The sequence below is a fragment of the Jaculus jaculus genome, chromosome 16 (genome assembly GCF_020740685.1).
Source record: "Jaculus jaculus isolate mJacJac1 chromosome 16, mJacJac1.mat.Y.cur, whole genome shotgun sequence".
Classification (NCBI taxonomy): Eukaryota; Metazoa; Chordata; class Mammalia; order Rodentia; family Dipodidae; genus Jaculus; species Jaculus jaculus.
The window spans coordinates 24,148,794-24,173,489 of NC_059117.1; the positions used below are offsets into that span (position 1 = coordinate 24,148,794).

A 24,696-nucleotide genomic window follows, 5' to 3' on the forward strand; every position below is an offset into this window, starting at 1 on the left:
ATTCCCTCTCCATTAATAGATTTCCTGAGATTTTTCCCAGTTTATCTAATTTGTAAGGTTGATATTAAATGGATCTAATAATTTTATGTTATTTTAAAAGTATACCTTTGACCTTTACTAATGGGAATTCATAATATATAAATTCTAGTTTAATAATTATATTTTCCCATTGAACATGATGTAAAAGAACTAACTTTGCTCTTTTCCCCCAGAACAAAGACGCACATATACACTCACAAGGCGAGGAATGGAAAGAGGGTGGTATGAAGGGAGGGAGGAAGAGCGAGAGAGAGAGAATAATAATCCAAGGAATTCTGTGGTTGAAACTTGGTTTTGATAGGTGGCATCTGTTTTAGTACATTTTCTATTGCTATAACAGCAGACCTGCGACTTGGTAATCTATAAATATTAAAGGTTCACTTTGCTCAATAGTGTAGGTTCTGGGAAGTCTAAGAATGTGGCACTAGCATGTCTTGGGGGTCCTTTAACTGCACTGTAACAAGGCAGACAACACATGGTGAGGCCAAGTAACCTGTCAGAGAGTGGTCACTTTGATAACAAAGCCACTCCTACAGGAAATCATCAACGTAATAATCAACCGGCTTATCAATCCTTGAGTGGATTAATGACCCCTCACATGTCTCACTTCTAGTCACCATAAGCATATGAGCTGGGGGTTGCATTCCCAACATAAATGGAAACTTTATTTTCATGTTCATACTCTTCTTTATGTATATATTTATTTATATAGAAAAAAAACTAATAAAAAAAGGAATATGGTCAGTAAGTAAAGGTGAATACGTTCAGTAAGTAAATAATTACTGCATCATCTGCACTGTATCACCTATGTCCATTCTACAGGTAATAGAAACTGTGGTAAGAGGGCATATCATATGAATACTATTTACTACATAAATTGAAAACATTGCATTTTATTGTCAACCTTTTTATACTTCTTAATTCTATCTGTTAGGGATTCTAATATCTGTTAGTAGAATTTATCGTACCTAATAAGCATTCTCATGTGAGTTCAGTGAATGCTATTTGATCTGATTTCATATAAAACAAAAGAGATATACAATAGAATGAAGCACAAATTTAAGATTAGTATCTACTATGGTTTATTGAGGAGATGTATATGAATTTCTAGTATTTTAACATTAAATTACATTTAAATTTATATGGATCCTTTAAGTGATAAATAATATATACTAAAGAAAGATTCCAAAATATTGTTCTATATAAAAACATTCTTGAATAATATGTTAAAATGTCATGTCAGGACACTTACCTTACCTTTATCATTTGCATGAAGATGCTTGATCTCACAAGAGCAAAGTGCTTTCTTTGGACCAACTTTCTTATGAACTGTAACTACAGAAGTCTTCTACCCACCAGTAGACTAAGAAGAACCTTTATTGTATTCATCTTAATTTTCCATGTTTAACACAATGCTTAGGATTCACATATTGAAACAGAATTCATGCATGGATTAGAATTTTACTTACAGTTCTGTGTAATCACAGTACCAACCTTGGCAAGATATACCCTGTGCTAAACTAGACAGCAGGGTGATTGTATGTATATATGTATGTGTATAGGTGTATGTACGTATGTACATGTATGTGTGTGTGTGTGTGTATGTATGTATGTGTATATATATATATATATATATATATATATATATATATATATATATATATATATATATTTGGTTTGCTAGTACACAGAGTGATTAATGTGACTTTTTTTTAAAAATTTTATTTATTTGAGAACGACAGACACAGAGAGAAAGACAGATAGAGGGAGAGAGAGAATGGGCGCGCCAGGGCTTCCAGCCTCTGCAAATGAGCTCCAGATGCGTGCGCCCCCTTGTGCATCTGGCTAACGTGGGACCTGGGGAACCGAGCCTCGAACTGGGGTCCTTAGGCTTCACAGGCAAGCGCTTAACCGCTAAGCCATCTCTCCAGCCCTAATGTGACTTTTTATTAGGTGTTAGGTGGCTAACTCTGCATGAAGTTGCCTCTCAGAAAAAGTAACCAAGTTGTTCAGCAGGCACTCTGTGTTAACTCTGCTGGTGATGTGCAGGACAGCTAGAGGATACAAAATTGAGCATTTATCTTCTTTGATGGTTTGCAACCCTGATTCAACAGTTAGAGGAAGAACAACACAGGTAGTCAATATAGATAGCAAGGATAATGGCCAAATGTCTAAAGTGTTCAAATGTCCAATTCGTTCACACCAGCAATAAGCAGCAGCTGCCCCAGCTCCCCATCACTTGGTCCTTATATTGCCCTCCCTTTCGTACCATCCACATCCCTCTTTCATGCTCTTTAGGCCTCTGTATGCTAGCAACTACAAGGTCAACACCTTATGTATTACCTATTTTACATGTAATTTCAGGAGACACTTTTTTTTTTAAGGGAGAATAACTTGGAAACCTGGAAACAGCAATGTTTGGTAAATTGCAGTTAAAAGTCAGAGTATAAAATTCAGGTTGGGCAAGAAAAGAAATAGAAATGAAGAGTTCAATAGGCCAGTGAAGCTTCATTATAAGGTCTCAGTGGATCTAAGAAGCCAACCTGAGTGCATGTGTTCATTGGTATTTGTTGAGTGAACTAGCAGGATGCTAATAAATGACTAGTGAAATATATGCTTTGACTATGCATATGTCTTTGTTACTGCTCTTTCTATTCGTGCTTCCAATGATGAGCTAGAAACCATATTGCAAGATGACTACTCAATTTGGAGATCTTGTCTGCCTATGAAATAGAAGAAAAAGAGACCTGATAAACAGAGGGAAATGATCCAGAGACCATTTCTATCAGCAGAGAAACCCTTCACCAGTGAAAGGAGAAAAGGATTATAAATGTCGTAGACTTGTCTACAGGGGATTTGCCTCCTTATTTGTGCAAGTTACAGAATCTATTGCTCCACTATTACTGCCCTTTGCCACTGGTGATTTCAGTATTAGAAACTCGGACCCTGAGAAATCATTTGGGGAAAAATCAAACTTGGTTGATCTAGATTTGATTTTTTTCCCCATTTCCCTCAGAACATTTCACCGAATGTGACTGAATGCTGATAAATGGGACTTATTCATCACTGCAAACAGCCGCAAGATCACTCTGAAGTTTAGGATTAAAAAGAGCCAAATGAAAAGGGTTGATTGTATCAAAATATTGATGGAATTTTTTCTCCATTACTTTAATTCCTGACTTGGATAGATGAAATGTTTCTCACTAATGGGTGTTTGGTTAAATGACGATTAAGCATCCAAAACAAGTCCTGAACAAATCACTGTTTTATTTTAACATCAGGGTTGCTGTTCTCCTAACTGGCAGTCATTTCTTTGTAAATACCATCAGCGACAATCTAATTCCTATCATTATGTGTATAATAGCTGATTTTCCATGTGCAGTCTTAACAGTAAATCATAAATTATTTCTACTGAATATTACTTTTCAAAATCTTTTAGCAGCAGGCATCAAAATAAACACCTAGTCAACAGAGTAAGTTTGTGCAAAAAATTATCTCCAATTTACCTACATCAGGACATGTGGATATAATATTTTCATATTCTCAACGACCTGTACATTTTTGGCACTAAACAATATGTCTTTAAATATAACACAGAAACAAGTGTCATTTAGAACTGTTTAATACCGAAAGCCTTTCTTTAAGAATAAAGACCACCTTGTGTGTATGAATGTTTCCTGTATGGCATCACATTGTCAAAGCATTTTCCTGTCAGCTGTTTCTGTGATCAGTGATCTCTCCTATAATTGGCCTTCTTTGTTGTCACTCCTCATCACCCTGAACCATTAAGCGCTCTGGAGGAAGAACGGATTCCAGTTTCTGCCAACGCTCTGGAGGCCACAGGATATGTGTAGCATGGGCATGCAGAAGTCCCAAAGAAACCTGAATCAACAGGAAATACAAACAAAGCAACAAATAAATAATTTTGTAAGGATAATCATCAATATCATGAAAAACATATTTCATCCTGGTCCAACATGCCATGCAGAGATAATCATTAAAAATAGAAAATACTGGCTGGAGAGATGGCTTAGCGGTTAAGCACTTGCCTGTGAAGCCTAAGGACCCCAGTTCAAGGCTCAATTCCCCAGGACCCACATTAGCCAGATGTACAAGGGGGCGCATGCATCTGGAGTTCGTTTGCAGTGGCTGGAAGTCGTGGCACACCCATTCCCTTTCTGTCTCTTTCTCTCCCTCTCTCTCTGTCACTCTCAAATAAAGAAATAAAAATGACAAAAAATATTTTAAAAATAGAAAATACTAGCATAGCATCATCCCAGTGACTTGACATATGTAAGCTGTTTTAATCTCAACTACTATTTTAGGTAGGTAGTTATTATTTCCATTTTGTAGATCAGAAAACTGAGTTCGGGGGCTCAAGAGATGTCTCAGCAATCAAGGCACTTTGCCTGCAAAGCCTAAGGACCCAGTTTGATTCCACAGTACATATGTAAAGCTAAATGCACAAGGTGGCACATGTCTCTGGAGTTCATTTGCAGTGCTTAGAGGCCCAGGCACTCCTATTCTCTCCCTCTCCCTCTCCCTCTCCCTCTCCCTCTCTCTCTCTTTCTCTCTCTCTCTCTCTCTCTCTCTCTCTCTCTCTCTCTCTCTCTATCTCCCTCTCTCTTTCTCTCACTCTCTATCTCCTCTCTCTCTGTCTCTCTCCATCTCTTGGCCTCTCAAATAAATCAAATAAGCAAAATATATTTTTAATTAAAAAAAAAGAAAATGAGTTCAGAGAGTTTAGGAAATGTTCCTAAAGGCAGATAGCTTCCAAGTGCTGGAACCTGACTTCAGCACTGGATGGTCTACTGTCTTGACCTCTATTCTCAAAAGCCTAATTGCATAGATTTATGAAGTATGTATCCATACTATAGTCTCAAGCCTAATTATATAGACTTATGAAGTATTTATCCATACTATAGTCTCAGGAGATCCTACAGAGCGAATGCATCTCAGAGATACTTTCTTTATAGACAAAATCATAGAGACTTAAAAAATATGTATTTTGAAAAAAAAAATTGTGCCATGTGATGAATGGTCAGTAAGAATTGGGGTGTGAACGAGCTGCTGATTGGAGAGACTGGCAAGGCTTCCCAAAACAAACAAGACAGACTTCTGTCAGAGCACTTGATTACCCACCAGAAGTTAATTGTATGACCCTACTGCTGAAGACACTATATGCTGTCTGCAGGGACCATGCAGAGACCTGGTTGGAAGAGAAGAGAGCCAGTCCCTAGACAATTAGCCCATCTCGTGCTGGAAGGCACTACATGAGCTACCAGGGGAAAGTGGCCATCATATGTCTGAGCAACTCAAAGTCTAAGTGACTCAGAAGCAAACAACCTGTAGTGATGCTCATACAATGCAATAGTGACACAGGGCCATGGTGGCTGCTCTTGGATTGGCTGACGGATCCGCTCTGTAGAAAGGAAACCATATCTGGAACTGTGAAACAAGTAAGAATCACATCCAGATAATGATTTGCTTTCCAATGCCAACCTCCCACAAATCTTGGGCTATAAGAGGGTCTACAGCCTTTAAATTCTCTCTAAATTAATAATGGTTATCCCATTTAACCGGTGCTGACTTCACTCTCCGTTGGAGATTCTGCTTCTCTTTTTCAGATGGGAGCCGGACCTGAGGAGATAAATGACCTAGTGCACTCTACCCTAGCCCCATCTGAAACCACAGAGAAACTGGGGAAATAAACAAGAGTGCTGCTGTCTAGGTGATCCTGATATCAGCATAAGGGTGAAGGAGATAGACACTGAGGACAATCCACACCTACCAAAGCAGAGATTCAGAGGCTCCTAAGAGCCCATCACTGAAGTAGACTTAAAATGCACCCATGGAATTTTGCAGAAGGGTCATAAAGAATGTTAGAGCCACAAGTTGGGACATTGTGCAAAGAGACATTGCCCCTCCCCCATAACTGACTGCTGCCCCCATAATGCATGACCCATAATCCCCATGGGGTTGACCTGCAACCCCAACAGGGTGGTCTCTTCAGAAAAGGGGCAGGGATGAGGGGAAGGATGGTACTAACATGTGTTGTTTTCATACTATGTCCAAATCTAATAAAAATAAATTGAAAGAACTGAGGTGTGAGTCTGAGTGGGCTGCTTCCATGGTATAGATGGAGAGCCAGAAGCCAGTCCAAACTGTGTGGAATGGGAACTGAGGAAAGGTATCAGAATCACGGTAGATGGACAAGCAACATAAGAGAAAAAAAAAAAAAAGTCAGTAGAAGGGAGCAGCAATCTGTCAGAAGAAAAGAATCTAGCAAGGAAAAGAAAAAAGAAAAACCTAACTAAAAATAATATAAACTCCAAAGATTGTAAGAAGACCATGAGGTAATCAAGACTGTTTAAAATAATTATTTAGTTGAAAGAGAGATAAAGGCAGAGAGAATATGGACACATCATTTCCTCATGACCCTGCCAATGAACTCTAGATGCATACACCACTTTGTGCATCTGCCTCTATGTGGGCACTGGGAACCGAACCCAGGTCTGCATGCTTTGCGAGCAAGTGCTTTTTACAGCTTGTCTGGAACTCCCTATCTATTTCTAGCTTCCCTGAATTCACTGTAATCCTCTTCCTCAGCCTCCTGAGCACTAAGGTGTTTGTTTTTTTTTAAGTTAAAATCTGTTACTATCTTTTTTACTTGTTTGTGTTATGTTCACATATCACATTTGGCCAGTGGGGTGCTGTGTGTCCTCTTTATATGTCACCGTCAGTCTTTACGCCTTTTAATTTTGGCACCACTAGAAATTATAGGCCCACCTTGTACCTTACATCTGTTTCATGTGAAATCAGATATTTCCTTTCACCGCCTTGGTTTCTTTTAGCAAGGAATGACATTTAAAAGCAACATATTGTGCCACTACTCCTGGAGTAGCAATATTTGATGTAATTTCAGGAATGAACAACAAAAAAAATCCAGCATCAAAAAGCCCTTCTTTAAATTTCCCCAGTCTGTATTTTACCTCCCTTCCTCCACAGTGACCATACTGGCAGCTTTAACATATGTACATATTTACAGAAATCAGTTTCAGGGTGACTATACCATAAGTGATACCAACAGAAAATTTGTGGATTAAAAACCAAGGTTTTTGGCAATTATGTTGGTAATTGAATTAGCCCAATCAGTCCATTTTCCTCTTTTGTTTTTGTCTTTCTGGGGACAGGAAGGGTTGGGGTTTTATTTATTTCATTTTTGTTGTTGTTTGTTTTAAAGGTAGGATCTCACTCTAGACTAACTTGGAACTCATTTTGTGCTCCCAGACTGGCTGCAAATTCATAGTGATTCTCCTCCTTCTGCCTTTTCAAGTGCTGGGATTATAGGTGTGTACCACCATGCATGGCTTCTTTCCTACATTAGATACAGGGTCTGTAGCCCCAGGCTGGCCTCAAACTAACAGCAAGCCTCCTACTTTAGCCTCCCAAATTCTGTGATTAAAGGTGTGCACCACAACAATGGGCTGTATCAATCCATTTTCTATTGTGTAATTGCAAACTACAGTGGTTTAGTCATAAAGAGAAGAGATTTATTGTGACTCCTACTTCGGGAGTGGCAACGTTGGGAGACCACACGAGGTGACAAGTCCTGGTGTAGAGCAGAGTGACTGCATGTGTGCATATGTCGTCTGGTCTCTCACCTTATTCCTGTAAATGTGCCAGGATTTTGTCAGGGGTTCCACCCCCCAAAAAACCTTGACCTTGTGGAGGATGCACAAGGCTATATGCTGACTCACTCTTTTTCTGGGATGTCAGCCCTAGCTCTACTCAGACCTTTGGCTGACAGGAGGGGGCTATAAACGTTATACAAAACAATCTGCTCCCCTCCTCAAAAAGTACAAAATCATTCAGAATATAGCCGGACCAAATATTTGGGCTCCATATCCCAGCTATTCTGACGTATAAAATCAACTGTCTCACCTAACAAATAGAACTGTCTTCTTCCTTCTCTTTGCTTTGCAGTGTCCTACTCAATGTTTACTACAGACAGCACTGCTTTGAGTGGCTTGCATATCCTGACTCAGTCCTTCCAATGAGTCATGATAGATATTACCAAGGAAACCTATGACAGTATTACATGACATACATGAGCTCTGGATCTTGAACTTCTACAGCATAATTTACTATCCAAATAAGACATTTATGACAGTCAAAGGTGGATATTATTTTAATTAAGTCAGGTTAGTAAGAGTAAAATGGAACCGTCCTGGACAGATCAAAATAGGTCATCCTGTTGATAATGTTTCTTGATCTTGCTAGGTCCCCAGCTGATCCCGAGAGCAAGAGGTTCCTCAAATGAGCTGAATTGCATCACTCAAAATTTAAATGTTGATGTCCCAACAGCCGATATATTTGAAACTGACTGTATTTGAAGATATCTCCTTTAAGGAGGTGACCTGACTTGTGCTCTTCTTTTTTTTGGTTTTGGTTTCGGTTTTCTGAGGTAAGGTCTCACATGTTAGCTCAGGCTGAACTGGAATTCACTATGTAGTCTCAGAGTGAGTGGCTTTGGCCTTGCACTCTTGGTGATCCTCCTACCTCTGCCTCCCAAGTGCTGGGATTAAAGGTGTGCACCACCAGGCCGGGCCCTGACTTGTGTTCTTATAAGAAGAGGTGATTAAGACACAAAGAAACCACAAGCGCACACGCGCACGGGGGAGGAGCGCACGAGCGCAGGAAGTGGGCGCTGTGTGCAAGTCTCGGAGAGACGGCTCCGAGCACAGCAAACCGACTGATCCTTTGATCTTGCCTTTTTGCTCCTAGAAGTAGGAGAAAATAAATATCTGTTGCTTAAGCCACCTTCTGTGGCATTTTGTTATGACAGTCTTTGCAAATTAATGCATGCCTGAGTAAAAAGGAACACAGAGGTCAGGTTTATGATATGTGCAAATACTCACTTAAGACACAGAACAAGGAACACATTGTGGGAAAAATAAAGCATTTTTATTACAAAAGACTGGGAAGAGAGATGCTGCCTAGCATATAGATCAAAAATGCTGCAGAATGGTACTTACATGCCCTCCTGTGTTAAAGGCTTTTTCCCTGGCCTGAGGCTCTTTTTGAAGGTGGCCAGTTTTTAGGAGGTGGGGCTTAGTGGGAAGTCCTTGTGCCGTTGGGAGTTCTGCTCCTGAAGGTGACATTGGGACACCCATCCTTCCTCTCTCCCTCTTCTCTCTCTCTCCCTCTTCTCTCTCTCGTGTGCGTGCGCACTCTCTGTTTGGCTTGGCAATAGACAGTTCTTTCGCAGTAAAATTTTGCTGCACAGTTACCATGGTGTATCAGTGCACTACAGGCACAAAAGCAACAGGACAATCCATCATGGATGTAAACCTCCACAACTGGGTGGGGAGGAGATAAACTTCCTTTCTTTATAATCATATTGCCTTGCACATTTGTTACAGTAAGAGGAAAGCTGACTAAAGCATCAGTCAGCCCAATGTCACGTTGGACTTGATTTTCCACTCTCCTTATTTATTGGTGTACCATGTGTAACAGTGTTTCCTCTAATGGGTTCACAATATTTTTCATAAATCAGGAATCTACTTTAGCAGTAAATTAACAAGCAACAAAACATATTAGATAAACTATTGCCCAAATCCTTAACAAATCACTGTAATTCTGGTATCTATGCAATGAAGAAATAGGTTTGTCTACATGTTACAGTGAGCCTTTTAACAATAATCTTGTTGTGTCTAGGGGTACTGAACCCCAGATTAGGAATCAGTGAACTAAAATAGCACGTTGTGCTGGTTGCAAAATTCAGCTTCACTATTTATATCTTAAAATTACATATAGAATCAACAATCCACAAAATCCAACACTTGCAAAGCTCAAATTCCCATTTATCAGAAATAACAGAAGATGTGTGCTTTTTTCTCATATCCAGTGTATCATTTTAGATGCACCTCAAACTGAAGGTTGATGCTCCTTCAATTAGATGGAACAGCTCTACACAACACCAAAGTACCAGCTGGAAAGTGGTCTAATGCCATCCGTCACCCAGTTCATTCTGTCTACAAAAATGCCAAGGAACCACATGGACTAATCGTGCACTGAATTGCCTGCCTTTGATTGAACTGGCTCCACTGAGAAGTTATTTTGGCATCTGGCAAACATAGTCACCACCAGCCCAGCTTTCCTTCAGGTGCCAGGGGCACAGGTGTGCATTGCTGTGGGTCCTCCCCCTCTGCATGGGTCTGAAATGTATAGACAGTCCTTCCTTTCTTGGCTTCAGAAACCCTATCTAGAGGGAAGGCCTTGCAAGGACAAAGTAAGGACAAACAAAAGCAAGAGTCCTAGGACTGGAAGGATGAGAAACCACAGGGAGAGAGAAGGCTGCAAGTGGGAGAAATGACATTTTTTAGAAGCTGTTCGGAGCTGAGTCAGAGTACAAGGACCAATGTGAGAAATGAAATGAAGCACAAAACTTGCAAAGTCATTTCGTTAAAATGGGGAAAAAAGTGCACTATGTCCACACTAATATCAAATAGACTCTGTCATTGATGAACCTACTTGTAGTATAAGAAGAGGAAGAAATTTCCAAATAAAGTCAGATGATACTCATTTTCTAACATTAACAACAACTATATTTGGAAGGCAAATCAAACAAACTAAAGAAATGTGTAAATTTGGAAGGATGCCGATTTTAAATTAGAACAGGGGGTTAGGCAGACAGCTTGTTAATAAAGTTCTTGCCTTACAAGCATGAGAACCTCAGTTGTTGTATCTCTAGCGTCCACATCAGATGTCAAGTATGACTGGAAATGGCTTCATGAAAATGGTTAAGGTGCTTGCCTGTGAAGCATGCAACATCACACACGTACACAAGGAGGCGCACGTGCCTGGAGTTCGAGTACAGTGGCTGGAGGCCCTGGCATGCCAATTCTCTCTAGCTATCTTATCTATCTCTCTCACTCTGCCTCATTAAAAAAAAAAAAAAAAAAAAAAAATTGTTAAGTGTAGTGGCATATTCCTTTAATCCCAGCACTGAGGAGACAGACATAAGAGGTTACCTGAGCCAGCTAGTTTGTCGTAATTGTTGAACTCCAGGCCAATGAGAGAACTTGTCTCAATATACTCACGTGTGCATGCACACTTATGTACACATGAACACACGCAATCACACACAAGCATAAAAATATAATTAATGAATAATAGAGCCAGAACTGATTTTCAAGGCCCAGCAAAATGTCAGCTTTCTAGTCTGACAGCCAAAGTTCTACAAGGCCACATCTTTCTGAACATCTTGGCTCTGTAATCAGGTGAGCTGGTGCTTCCACAGTCACTAATGATACCCCCTCAATAGACTGACTGACATCAATGGACTCCAGCCATAGAACTGTGATGCCTACTCAAAAAAAAAAAAAAAAAAACCCTGTGAGAAGATATGACAGGAAATTTATAATATGTCTGTGTCATACATATATTTTAACTCTTTTCTAGTTACTGCATCTTGCCAAATGCCCACCCACCTGTATTACAGAGACAAAGAAATCAGCCGGGATTACCACTAGAGACTTTCCTTTACATCCCAGCCCAGTGAAGAAGAGGGAGAGGAGCAGTGGGTTCCAAGTAGGTCCCAGGTGGTGCTGGGTACCACTCATCACCACTCCGACTGATTATCCTCCACCTGCACTAAAATCTTCCAACTGCTGCACCAATTTGCTCATGCTGCAAGTTAGGGACCTTTTCCTTGTCCTGCTCTGATAAAATGCTCCAACTCTTTCTGGAATGGGACACCCAAAAGTGGGGTGCAGTTTTTGTAACCACTGATGGCATCAGGGCAGAGAGTGAGAGAGAGCAAAAAGAAGCCAAGCGGGCCATCCTCAGTGTCTGCTTGGTCACATGCATTCAGCAAATTGAGTGTGGGGACAGGGGCACTGCCTTCCTCATGCCAACTCTCTGGTCAATATTGATTTGCTCTGGTTCATTATTTCATATCAACAATACTAAAAGGCTATCTTTAAAAACAACCAAAGAAAGTTGGGTGTGGTGGCGCACGCCTTTAATCCCAGCACTCAGGAGACAGAAGTAGGAGGACTGCCGTGAGTTCAAGGCCACCCTGAGGCTACATAGTTAATTCCAGGTCTGCCTGGATCAGAGCGAGACCCTACCTTGAAAAGACAAAAATAAATAAATAAATAAATATAAAAACAACCAAAGAGACTGGGAGAGAGGGAGGGAGAGGGAAAAAGGGAGGAGGGGGATGAAGAAGAGAACAATTCTCTTAATAGCTAGCATGAAAATGAACTTTCTTATAGACAACAAAAAATGCCAAATAGATTCACAGTGTATGTAAATCAACCAAAATTAGAAATAATGGCAACAAAAATAAATATCACATCAAAAAAATGAAGAATTTCACTGTCTAAAAATATTATCAAAAAGATAGTTTTGGTGAAGAATAGAAATAGTACCACCTACTTTAATTTCAAACATGGATTGGCACATCCAGATTCGAATGTTTCATCTGCATGTGTTGGTGCAGCAGACAAGGTTCTCAAAGAGACAGTATTAGCTTACCATCCACATCTATGGTCCCAAGATGCGTATCTTGATAGCACTGAAAGGATAACCCAACTCCTGGTAAACTAATATGCAGAGTGCCCTCCCTTCCTCAGCTGGCCCTGTTCCCATCTGCAGAAGGACATACGGAGAAGTGCCAACCAATGAGTGATCTGTACTGAGAACAAATAAGAATCATCAAAACTTCTGACATCTATGTTTAAACAAGAAAAAAATAAAAACAGAAAAACGAACAGGAATGGGGGAAAGGAGAAAAGAGGCTCTAAACAAACAAAACTAGAATGAAAAGGAGCAACAGGGATGGAGAGATTTCTTAGTGGTTAAGGCACTTGAAAGCCAAAGGACCCAGGTTTGATTCCCCAGGACCCACATAAGCCAGATACACAAGGTGGTGCACGCATCTGGAGTTCATTTGCAGTGGCTGGAGGCCCGGGCATGCCCATTCTCTGTCTATATGCCTCTTTCCCTCTCACACATAAATAAATAAAGATACATTTTTAAATAAAAAGAAAGAAAAGGAAGAACACCAGAGAAGGAAAAGCACAGTGCTGCCATGTAGAACCTCCTTCAGGGGAATGAGCCGCTGCTGCTGCTCTTGTCCCCTTCCACCATCCTTGCTGTGACGTCACCCTCCTTCTAGGGACCCCCGGGGGCACTGCCAGCTCTGCAAACAGGTCACCACCAAGACAAACTCCGTATCATTCTCTCCCCTCCTTTCTGAACTCCCAATGTAAGGAGCCCTGAATAACAGGCCTCACTACTTCCAGCACCTTCAAGGCAACTCCAAGCTCAGAAGGCTTCTGGTAGTGAAACCTGACCAGACCTGAGCTTTCGTGATGATGAGATGGCAGCCTTTATCCATCCCATGGACATGTCAGTTCATACTTCTGGTTACATGAACATTAATGCGTTTGATGATGGCTTCCTCCAACTCTGATGGGATATCAGCTATACTTAGCACATCATTGTTACTGACAGACAAGAGCTCATTTCCAGTAGCTGAAGAATCTGAGTTCTAACACACACACACATCTCCCAAGATTTCAGATACAGTATCATTATCTCTAGACATATGCAATAGTGAGTACTTTATCAGAGAATCAACTTAATTTAATGAGAGTTAAGGGCTTAATCCAAGGGGAAGCAGGTACCCTGCTGGATGCTAGAAACACAACAGATAACAAATGTGATTCAAGTTCTCTAGAATGTGACAGTCTGGTGGGAAAGACAGATGTTTGAATGATGGATAGAAGAACAAACCAGACCAGGCACAGGAACTGAGTACTCTCAGAGAGAGAGGGGCTCTACTAATTAGACTCAGCTTAACTGGCTGAAATAGGCAGTAGAGACTTCCCTTTCATGAAGGCACATCTCATTCATGACTTCTTCTGCCAAATTTTTATCCAGAACATTCTCCTAATCCTCCACTCAGTTTCATAGTTGAGGTAATGAGATAGGTTGATATAATGTGACATTTTGCCACTGAGAAATAAAACCATATGCTTCACAAAAGATTCAAAATGAGATTGTCTTTCAAAGGCCTTATCCTAGGACAAGTGTTTTCTTTCATTACCACCAATTTTAACTTTAATCACTTCAAAGCAATTTTCCTGTTCAAGACTTAGCTTTAATCAGAATGCATTTTCAGGTCACTTCATGGCCTCTTCATGCTTCTCTCTGGATAACTACAGAATCAGGCATAATCATTCTAGTCCCCACAAGACACCTTCAGTAAGTAGTAAGTTCAACATTTTATGCAAAAATAGATACAGAACAGGCCTCTAGGGGTATCTTCGGCTAATTTTCATGAATTAATTTCCCAGGATTAATGTTTATGTACAAGTCTCTTTACCACATAATCAAATCACTGGAGCTGAAGTGGTCTAACTCCTTATTTTGCAGCTTGATTAAGCAGGTGATGAAATACTTGAATATAATTTGGATAGTTAGCAACTCGCCGCATTCACAATAATGCGCGGGGGTGGATGACGGTTCTGACTGACATCGCCGCGCGCGCTGGCTTGTGTGGCTTCTTGTGGCTGAGGTCCCAGGGTTATTTTTATGTAGGAAGTAACGCTACACATAAACATGTGAGGGAAGAGGAATAAAAGTCTTTATTCTTGTTGACACTCCCTTAAACCATGTTTAGAACCGCCGGGCAGGCAGCTACTGGGAAAGCCTGGGTTGTCGTTGGTGAGGACTTGGAGTGAGGGATGACGCACCTGACTCTCACCGGAGTGGTACTGCTAAGGCGGTGCAGTCGCTGCTCAGCTGGGGCCACCTCTGCTCACGTGTGGTGGCCACGTGGCACCAACCTCCATCCGATCATCTCCCCTTACCCCCTCTTCCAACCCTTCTCTCAGAACGAGGTGGAGGAGGCTTACAAAATAAGCAACTAGAAACAAGAGAAGGGAAGCGAAAGTGACAACGACAAGGCCCGTGATGGTTCCTGTGGGTGGCACGATGCCTAATGCTCCTCTGTGAGGAGAAGACATGCACAGTGTGCACAGTGCTCTCAGGTGAGCAGGAAACGTTTTTGTGGCTCGACTCTCAATTTCTAAGTCTTTCTTTGATAAACTGTCCTAAGAGCTATTTCTGTTGTTAGGTCTAGCACAGGATGCTCTGTGCAGCACCAGTGTATAACATGCCCAGGCCCTGCATACTGCCCCTAATGGACAGGAGCAGAGCTAAGGTTGCTGACTGTCAGATGCACAATGATCTGTGAGATGCTGAAGTGACATAGTCTCCCGTGGAATTTTCTAGACAGCTAACTTATTCCAGTCATAGAACTTTGACTAGTAGGATAATTGGTTACATTGATGCCTTTTAACTTTGTATTTCTAAATATATTTATCTTGATACATAAAATCTGTCCTTTGCTTTTGATTGGAGATAGTTCCCAATCCCAGTGTTACTGGTACATGTGGTGGCTTGGATCAGCTGTCCCTGAGGAAAAAAAAAAAAAAAAAAAAAAACAACCAAAACAAAAAACTTATGCATTTTGAATGCTTGGTCTCCAGTTGGTGGCAATTTGGGAGGTGGAGTCTTGCTGGAGGAGGGGTGTTACTGGGTGTGGGCTTTGGGGTGTTACAGCCTAGCTTCCTCTTGTCAAAGCTCAGCTCGCTCTCAAAGCTGTTTTCCATCTGCTGTGGCCACTTCTGCTCTGATATCTATTCCCTGTCACCATGAAGCTCCCCTCAACACTGAGCCAAAATGAACCCCTTCCTCCTATTATCTGCTCTTGGTTTTGTTCCAGAAACACTCAGGTAACTGCAACAGTGCACAACTTAATTGGATAGTAAGTTAGAATCAATTCCACTCTGTCTTTCTGTTCACCTACAGTGATGTTCAAGTGGTCACTGCTATAATTATAATTCTTAGCTTCCATCAGAACCACGCCAAATTCCAGAGGACTGTATTACTACATAAGAAAATTCCATAACATAAAAAGTAAGTGAAGAGTGATTTTATCCTTAGCATCATTGGTGTCTCTGAAAGAAAGATCTGCCAGGCACTTGAGGGCTGAATGGTGCTCACAGTGAGACAAGGTGCACTTCCGTGAAGATGGCAGGCATGGGATGGTTCATGTGGCACCACCAGTCTTAGCAATGTCTGCATGTCTGAACACATCCCCACGAGAGTCTATTCCTCTTCCCCTAAATACCACCCACAATGTCTAAATGCTTGAGCAAGTCTCCATAAAAGCCTAGATCCCCTTTCACTGAATACTTCTTACACAGAATGGTCCACATACCCCCTACCAACTAGCTGCTAGGGAGAGCTGCTGACCAGGGATCAGCCAACTGATGCCCATGTGTATGACTGAATGCAGAGGGACTGATGCCAAGTTCTGACTTGCTGGCAGAGACATGAGTGCCATTAAGATTTACTGGAAAGACACCAGTTCCTGTCATGACTGTGCTGCTCCTTTGGAAAGGTAAAGGAATCCTGTGTTGCTAAAACTCAAATTCCTACAGCTTGTTTGCATCCTGACCATTCTGTAAGCTGTGAAGTATGCTTCCCATGGCTTCTTTGCTTAGTTAGGAGGAAAAGGAAAAAAAAAAATCAAAATGATTTTGTGTTATTTGCTACTAAGATACTTGATTAGCATGCTGCTGTGGAACAACAATGTTCTTAATGATCTCAGGAGTTAGTTTTATTCTTAGCTCCACAGGTGAGAAAACTGAAGCTCAGAAATGTGACTCATAGTCACCCAGGGAGGTGGAAGAGCTGGGACTCAAATTCTACTGCTGGCTCTTACTTTAAAGCCCTGCTCCTCACTATACCTGCCAGAGAAATGAGGTGTAGCATCCCGGAAATTGGAATGCTTGGCAAGGGGCCCTGAGTCTATGCTTTCTAAGCCTGCTTTCACCCTAGGGAAAAGTGAGGCCTTTCATTTTCTACAGAAAAAGCAAACATTGCACATTATGGCTTGTACACAGCCATGCCACTCTGTGTGGGAACTGCTGCTGACTCGTAGCAGCAGAGCATGTGACAAGCCACTGGGTTGTAAGGAACATTTGCTGGCAGGGACAAGAAAGTGGCACTTCTACAACAGCATGGTTATGTCACTGTGTATAAGACATCTGGGATGTAAGGCTGTGTAAGATTCTAAAGTGTAATCCTTTTACTCAGCACTACAGATGTGCTGAGCTGGCTGTGCACAAATCACAGGTATGTGCAAACTACCCAGATGTATGACACATGGAATGTGGCTTAATTTTAAGAGTTTCTAATTCTCAGGGGGGCAAATAGAAGGGAATGCTATACACTTGTGTATGGCAGAGTTGGAGGAGGCAGGAAATAACTGCCATACATTAACTAACACAAGAAGAGTTAGGAAGAATCAGCTCTAAACTTGTTGCAGAAGTCACCCTCAAGCACAACTCAAAGACTGCAAACCAAAAGCAGGAGAATAGCAAGCAGACAGTCACGAGATCTCTCACAATGGTGTTGACAAGAGAGATGATCATGCACATGGGAAAGGAAAGAAGGTGCTTTCTGACTGAAATGCAAGCATCCTAGGATGTCTACATGGCCTTTTAAAAATGTGCATCTGTTCTGCTCTAACCTCAGCCCTCCTCCACATGTACCCCTGGAAAAAGCAGCGCTTGCTAACACCCCTTCGCATTTGCACATATTGCCTTCTGCCTCCATTAGGCGTTCTTCTGCTCTTCCCTAGAGAACTTCCATTCATCCTTCCAGATAGTGTACGTGACCCTTCCTCCTTCCATGGCCTCTCCCACATTGCAACAACCAATGATGCTATACAGTGAGAGTCTATTCTGTTCTTTCCTTCCTGTTAGGTGTGTGCTTCTTGATGTGGATGGACACTTTCTGCTATGCCAAACACATGGTGCAAAGGTACAAATGTCAATTGGCTGATTAAATAAATGAAATCAGAGGCTACGTGGGTGCAGATTAGATATAACTTGGCAACTGGTTAAGAAAAGAAGCTGAGAAAAGAACAAGAAGTGGAGATGAACATTATTCCTCACCTTCCTGGAAAGACTGTAGGTTGTGGCTTTAACAGTAAAGGTATCATGGTACAGGAGCAATGAATTTGGCTGTGGATTGAGTAGTCAAAGATTCCCAGTACATGCTCTGGGAAGATAATCTACATATGATTCAAAACCAAAATAAAATAAAATAAAACAAGTTTGGGCCAGAAAAGTAACACTTGGAGAGTGAGGAGTTGCCCGTTGCTGTCTTAGAATTATAAATGATCACCTAGGGAGAGTGAAGAAAGCTAGGGTACAAGAAAGATGGACCACAGTGTGTCAAAGGTCAAGCCAGCAGGCTAGATTTGAGGAACCAAAACCACTGTGTTGACAGTAACACTTCCCCCGCTACCCAGCCTAGAGCTGAGGAGTCTCATGCACAAGACCAGCTGCACTGTTCAGCTTCCTAAGAGGAAGACATTCAAATGAGGTGTAACTGCTCACCACATCAGAGATGAGGGGGAGGAAATGGTTATAAATCACCTTTAAACCTGCAGCTATTCATTCTTTTGAGTCTAAAGAACATCTAAAGACCTCTGGAAATTCTTAAAGCTCTACTCATATGACTCAGATTAAACCTATCCTGCAAAATAAACTAATAGAGTGATTAAAACATTTTTCCTATAAAAGTAATTTTATTTTCAGAAAAGTAAATGAAATAAATACTTCCTATAATTTTGAGCCAAATTCCAAATGAATTTCACAAGTTCTGTATATCACTGTGGTCAGATGGAAATTTTGTCTATGTGAATCAAACAAGCTATTAAATATTTTAGCCTAAATATTGGAATGTTCCTGCCTACTTTTCTAAATTAATTACTAAGTTATAGGAAAAAAAATTAAACCTTTGAATATATTTCTGTTGCTTTTTTAATTGTAAAATATCCAAATGCCCTTCTGAGACCCCATCTTCTTTGTGAAATACAGTTTCAGTGATTACTGAAGAAATTCTACTTTGCCAGTGGTAAAGTTATCCTGCCCCTGAGTATGAAGATCCCATGGTTTATATGCTTACACAAATAAGTCTAACAGAGTCATTTAAGTTTACATGCTTTCCCTTTTTCACTGATCTTTTTTTTTTTTTTTTTTTTGGATTTTAACTCCTCACAAATAATACTTATCTGGCTTTTGTACTTTAATTACAGTAGTTAGTTCAGAGAAATCTATTGGAGGTTATTCAACATTCAATAAATAGACTTGCTGGCACAAAGTCAGGTACTGGGATGTTCGGTTCATGCTACTCAAATCCAATATACTGAAATTGTCAATGACAAATAATACTTAGTTTTCTGATTATGAGCATTGAGTTATTTTCTGAAGATTGATAACAGAATATTGTTGAGACATAAAAAGAGGGGTGGTCCATATCAAAGATAGCATAGTAGCAGTACAACAAATGCTGTGAAGACTATTGCAAACCAGGAGAAATTCCTCAAGGTGGCTGTGTCCTACCTACAGGGAGTTTACATAGAGAAAGCCATTGTATTGCAAGCCGATATCTCCTCAAATGCATTGGACAATTTTCAATTGTATCTCTTTTCCCTACATTGGGCATATGTATGTCAGATAAAGAGTTGATCACTTTAATATGAGCCTAAGGAAAACATAATCACAGGCACTCAAATTTCTTGGCAGGCAGGAACAGATACCTAGGGATCTTCCACTGGTGACCGAGGTGACTCCTGGCTTCATCCACTGGCTCAGGTAACTTAGTGCTGATTATGATTTGCAAATACTCTCAAATTTGTTTGCTGTACAAGAATAATTATGCTGTGTGATATATCTCGATTGATCTTGGTGTTGCAAATCCCTGAGGTTGACTATTTCAGTTCCTGAAGGCTCCTCAAAACCCTGGGCTTTGGCCTGAGAGTGAGGAGTGTTTGGCCCCTTGTGGTCCCCACGGATAATGGGAATATTTACTGATTTGGGCCAATGATGTGGTTTATAATATCTGACACAATGTCACCCTCTTGACATTAAGAAACTTGTACATCACTCAGTTTCAATACCAAAACAGAATATGACACTCACAGAACACACGAAAGGGAACAACCACCCTGTTTCTGGATGAAGTCTTTCCATGAGTATTAGCCCACGGAATCTAGTACTAACTGGTATTTGAAATAAGAGTCCCAGTACATTTCCTTCTCCCTTCAAGTACTTTTAACTACTTTGTGGTTAGTTTTTATGTATCTTCTTAAACTTGAAAACAATTGCTTCATTAAGGAAATTTTAACTTGGGGCTGAGGTATGTGCTTCAAATTAGGCTTAATTCGTGAACTAAAGAATCCCTTTTAATCACTTAAAACCTTGCTGGTACAGCATCCATGATCCAGGGAGTTTGTGTTGGACACACACCCTAAGAAAGAGGAGAGTACTGTGCATAGTCTCCAAGGGCACACATTTGGTGTTAGAATATCAAGTTGGTGGCACTGGGATGTATGTTCTGAAAATTTATGTATCTCTATTATTTGCTTTCTCATCGCTGCAACAAAAATGCCTGACCAGAAGGAACTTAAGGAAGGAAAGGTTTATTTGGGTTTCCAGGTTGAGGACAGTGTCCATCATGGCGGAGGAGGCGTGAAAGCAAGAGCTTGAGGCAGCTGTCATAGTCAGTCCACTGGGATGAAGGAAAGGGCAATGGCTGCTGGTGCAGCCGTTCCTCTCTTTGTATGTAGTCCATGGAATGGTGCTGCCCTAGTTAAGGTGGGTCTTCTCACCTCTATTAACCTAACCATCGCATACCCAGAGGATAGCCTAATCCAGATAACCCCTCAATAGGCATGCCCAAGGCTAGTGTCCTAGGTGAACCCTGGTCCTGTCTAGTAGACAATCAAAACAAACCATCATACCATCTTTGGTAACTTCCTTGGGCTTACTGTCCTCATTGTCAGTTGGAACTGAAAGGAATATCAACAACATCAACTCTGCAAGGTGAATTAAATTAGTGGGGTCTGCAGAGCTATATATAGTACAGTGCTCTGCCACACACTAACTGCTCTGTAACAACTCCATGGAAAGTAAGATATAATAAGGTCTGAGGTACAATACAAACATAAATAGCAAGGAAAATAAGGCCTTGAAAAAGGCTGAATGGTTTCACCTCCCACTGTTGACTATTAATGACATTGAATTAGGAGTAATGTTTTTGAAGAAAAAATACATTTTATTTCTTTGTGATACCACTTTATAATAAATACAAAAAATGATTGTGAAAAGCCTTGTCCCAGTAAATATCCTTCTAAGAAAATCTTTCTACAATAGGGATAATCCACAATCCATGGTTGCTGCTGTTTTATTTGTTGATGCAGAGCTGAACTTTAAAGGAGCTTTTCTGTGTGCTGAGATGTGTTCAATAAAAATAAAATCCTTTGGATTAAGGTAACATTCCTAAAAGACCTCTGCCTCCTGGACAGGCATTTGTAGTAATGAACAAAAGAAGAATGGGAGACTCCATTATTGCTTTAAGTTACAAATATGACAGTTTAAAAAGAAGTGGCTTTCAGTTAAATGAGCAATATTTTCTTCCCAGCTTCTCAATCCCAGCTAAAAGGTCCACTGGATGTAGGAATCTTCTTAACAAAATAATACTGTATGATAAATGGTCTTGGTTCCTGGTTCCTGGTCCCTGACTTGTTCTTTAGTCCCTGCAGACTTCAGTATTCCTGATTCAACAAAGCTGCATTCTCCAGCATTTCCTGTGACCTAACTTCCAGTCTCCACCTTCCGCTGCATTGTTCAGCCTGTTGATCACGTCCTGTTGTAAAGTCCTCTGGAAACTTCTCTTCTAGGACTTCAACACACTTAGGTTATGCTGATTTTTCCGTGGTGCTTCTGTTTCCTGAACACAACTACTTGCTAGGCTCTGATTCCAGTTTTCCTTCTATATTTGTATGCCTGCCCTTGGTGAAGCCATCCACAGCTTGAGCCTCATCTCTCTGTGTTCACCATGACCTTTGTCCTGAACTCTGACCTGACTCTCAGTGGCCACCAGGATGTCTCATCCCCATCAGTGTGGATTTTTATCATACAAGCGCGATGCACAGTCTTGTCTTCAGTCCCCTCAAATGAGTATCACCTGCTGGCTTTTGGCTTGGGGTAACTATTTCCCTGCTGTGAATTTTTTTTTAATTTTTTGTTTTTTATTTATTTATTTGAGAGCGACAGGCAGAGAGAGAAAGGGGCAGATAGATAGAGAATGGGCACGCCAGGGGCTCTAGCCACTGCAAAGGACTTCCAGACGCATGCGCCCCTTGTGCATCTGGCTAACGTGGGTCCTGGGGAATCGAGCCTCGAACCAGGATCCTTAGGTTTGACAGGCAAGTGCTTAACTGCTAAGCCATCTCTCCAGCCCTCTGCTGTGATTTTTAACTGGTGAGTCATAATCACACTGCATCTTCACTGTCCTCAGATCTTATTAGGCACCATATTCTTCTATGCCCTTGCCATTCTCACTGTGTTCATCAAGGGGAAGAATCTGATTTCCTCTTCTCTTAGGAAACAAGGTCACCCTTTGTACAAACTCTTCAGGAATAGAATAACAATTTCTTCCAAATGTTATACACGGTGGTATCAGGTTTATTTTCTAAACCTTGGCTTTAATCTGGTCATTCCTGTGATTAACACACTGAGTAGTTCTTCCCTTCCTACTAATGAAAGACACAAGAACCATCACAACATCATTCTCACATTTTCATTCTTTACCAACACTTCTCTTACCATACCCCCTATTCAAGTTCTACGGAGGGTTCTCTATGATGACTTCGGTGCCCTTCTTCTATTGCTTTAGACATGTAAACACACTTTTTGTACCTCATTCTTGTACCTCAGGTTTTTCTATGCTAGTCACTGATTTGTTTTATCTACTGATTCATGTCGGATGTTTGCCACATGAAGTTTGTGGATTGCATTTCTAGCTGATCTTCAGACAACTGCTTTATCAATACAGAATTCCACAGAGAGAGAGGCTGTGGAAGTACTTCAAGAAGGTTGTTATCTGCTTACTTTTTCCTGTTATGAGGAGTCTCTCTGGGAAAAAAAAAACAAAAATCAGTTGGTACCTTACTAATTCACTTAGAATTTCATGTTTCATGCATGTGGTGTGTAAATTCATACTATTTGCCTTCTTGTTTCATGAGATTTACTATCAGTGTCATTCAGAGTCCTAGGAGAAACCACGTGGTTAGCAGTTACTTAGTAGCATTCTTGTACCCTGGGTAAAATGTGCTGCCCATCTTTTCACTGAGGACCAGGCCCTTACGGTCCAGAGCTGGCTACTGACCTGCTTCTGTGCAGCCCTCCCCACCTCCAGCTCACGTAGAGCCACAGCTCTTGTATCCAGCTTCACAATGGCTCAAGCTGTGAAACTTCATGCCTGTTTCCCTTTTCTCCATATACATTTTTCAAGTTTATTTGTGTATTTTATTTAACATTTCTAAATGTTGATAGAAGGAAGGGGGAATTTCACATTAATTCAGTCTACTGTATTGATAGAACCTCTGCATGTTTCTAACTAAATGTTATTATATTGCTTTTACAATTAGTGAAAAAACTTCAGTTATTAAAAATGGGTTCGTCTAAATTTACAATCTCAGCTTCAAATTTATATATTGTTAAACTGAACAATTGCATTTGATTTTTTTAAATTTTATTTATTTATTTGAGAACGACAGACACAGAGAGAAAGGCAGATAGAGGGAGAGAGAGAATGGACGCGCCAGGGCTTCCAGCCTCTGCAAACGAACTCCAGACGCGTGTGCCCCCTTGTGCATCTGGCTAACGTGGGACCTGGGGAACCGAGCCTCGAACCGGGGTCCTTAGGCTTCACAGGCAAGTGCTTAACCGCTAAGCCATCTCTCCAGCCCTGCATTTGATTTTTTAAGTCGGAGTTTTAATTAAAGAAAATTTCTCAAACTTTGCTGACTATTTACAATTTGTATTTTATTTTTTAGAGTAGGTGGAAGTGTGAATACATCTTTCTAGGAGGAGCTACAACTCAGAACAGTGAGAACCACTGTTAAAACAATAGAAAGAAATCAATTGCTTGTTTTCAAAGAAATGCAGGAAATTCTATAAGATATTGTTAGTATCTGTGTGATTACTAGCTAGAAGGCATTGGTGAACACTTCATTAGTTGACAATAATCCTTAACAATTTTTCAGTATGGGTGCAGAGAAGCCAGCGTAGTTTTAGCGCAGTTCTAAGAGCCATATTCTTCCACAGGCATTTGTGTGTGTATCTCCTAGTGTTCTGGCCTGCATCTCTATCTTACATAATGTCTACGAGTGATGTTTCTTCATACTCAAGTTTGAGCTTAACTGGTTAATTATGTAAAAGCAACCATTCTCTAAGAATATATATGCCAGATCAAAAGGAATTGAAATTCCATTTGAGAGAAGGCAGAATGAAAACCAAAAACATCTTACATCAACAACTTCTTTTTTATCATTTATTTATTCTCTTTCTCTCTCTCTCTCTCTCTCTCTCTCTCTCTCTCTCTCTCTCTCTGTGTGTGTGTGTGTGTGCGCACGCACGCACATGTGCACACTCATGTGTGTGTGTGTGTGTGTGGTGTGGGGACATGCACATGCCATGGCACATGTGTGGA

The 24,696-nt window shown here is 40.8% G+C and overlaps 1 protein-coding gene across 3 annotated transcripts in view; it reads right to left on the bottom strand.

Moving 5' to 3' along the window:
* Positions 1 to 3,286: 3,286 nt before the first annotated feature.
* Immp2l (inner mitochondrial membrane peptidase subunit 2) overlaps positions 3,287 to 24,696 on the bottom strand; it is an 872,509-nt gene continuing 851,099 nt past the window's right edge. For all 3 annotated transcript variants that reach the window (XM_045135523.1, XM_045135524.1, XM_045135522.1), the window contains one exon: positions 3,287 to 3,921. In XM_045135523.1, coding sequence (XP_044991458.1) covers positions 3,802 to 3,921 — 120 coding nt within the window. In that variant the 3' untranslated portion in view covers positions 3,287 to 3,801. The remainder of the gene's footprint in view (positions 3,922 to 24,696) is intronic.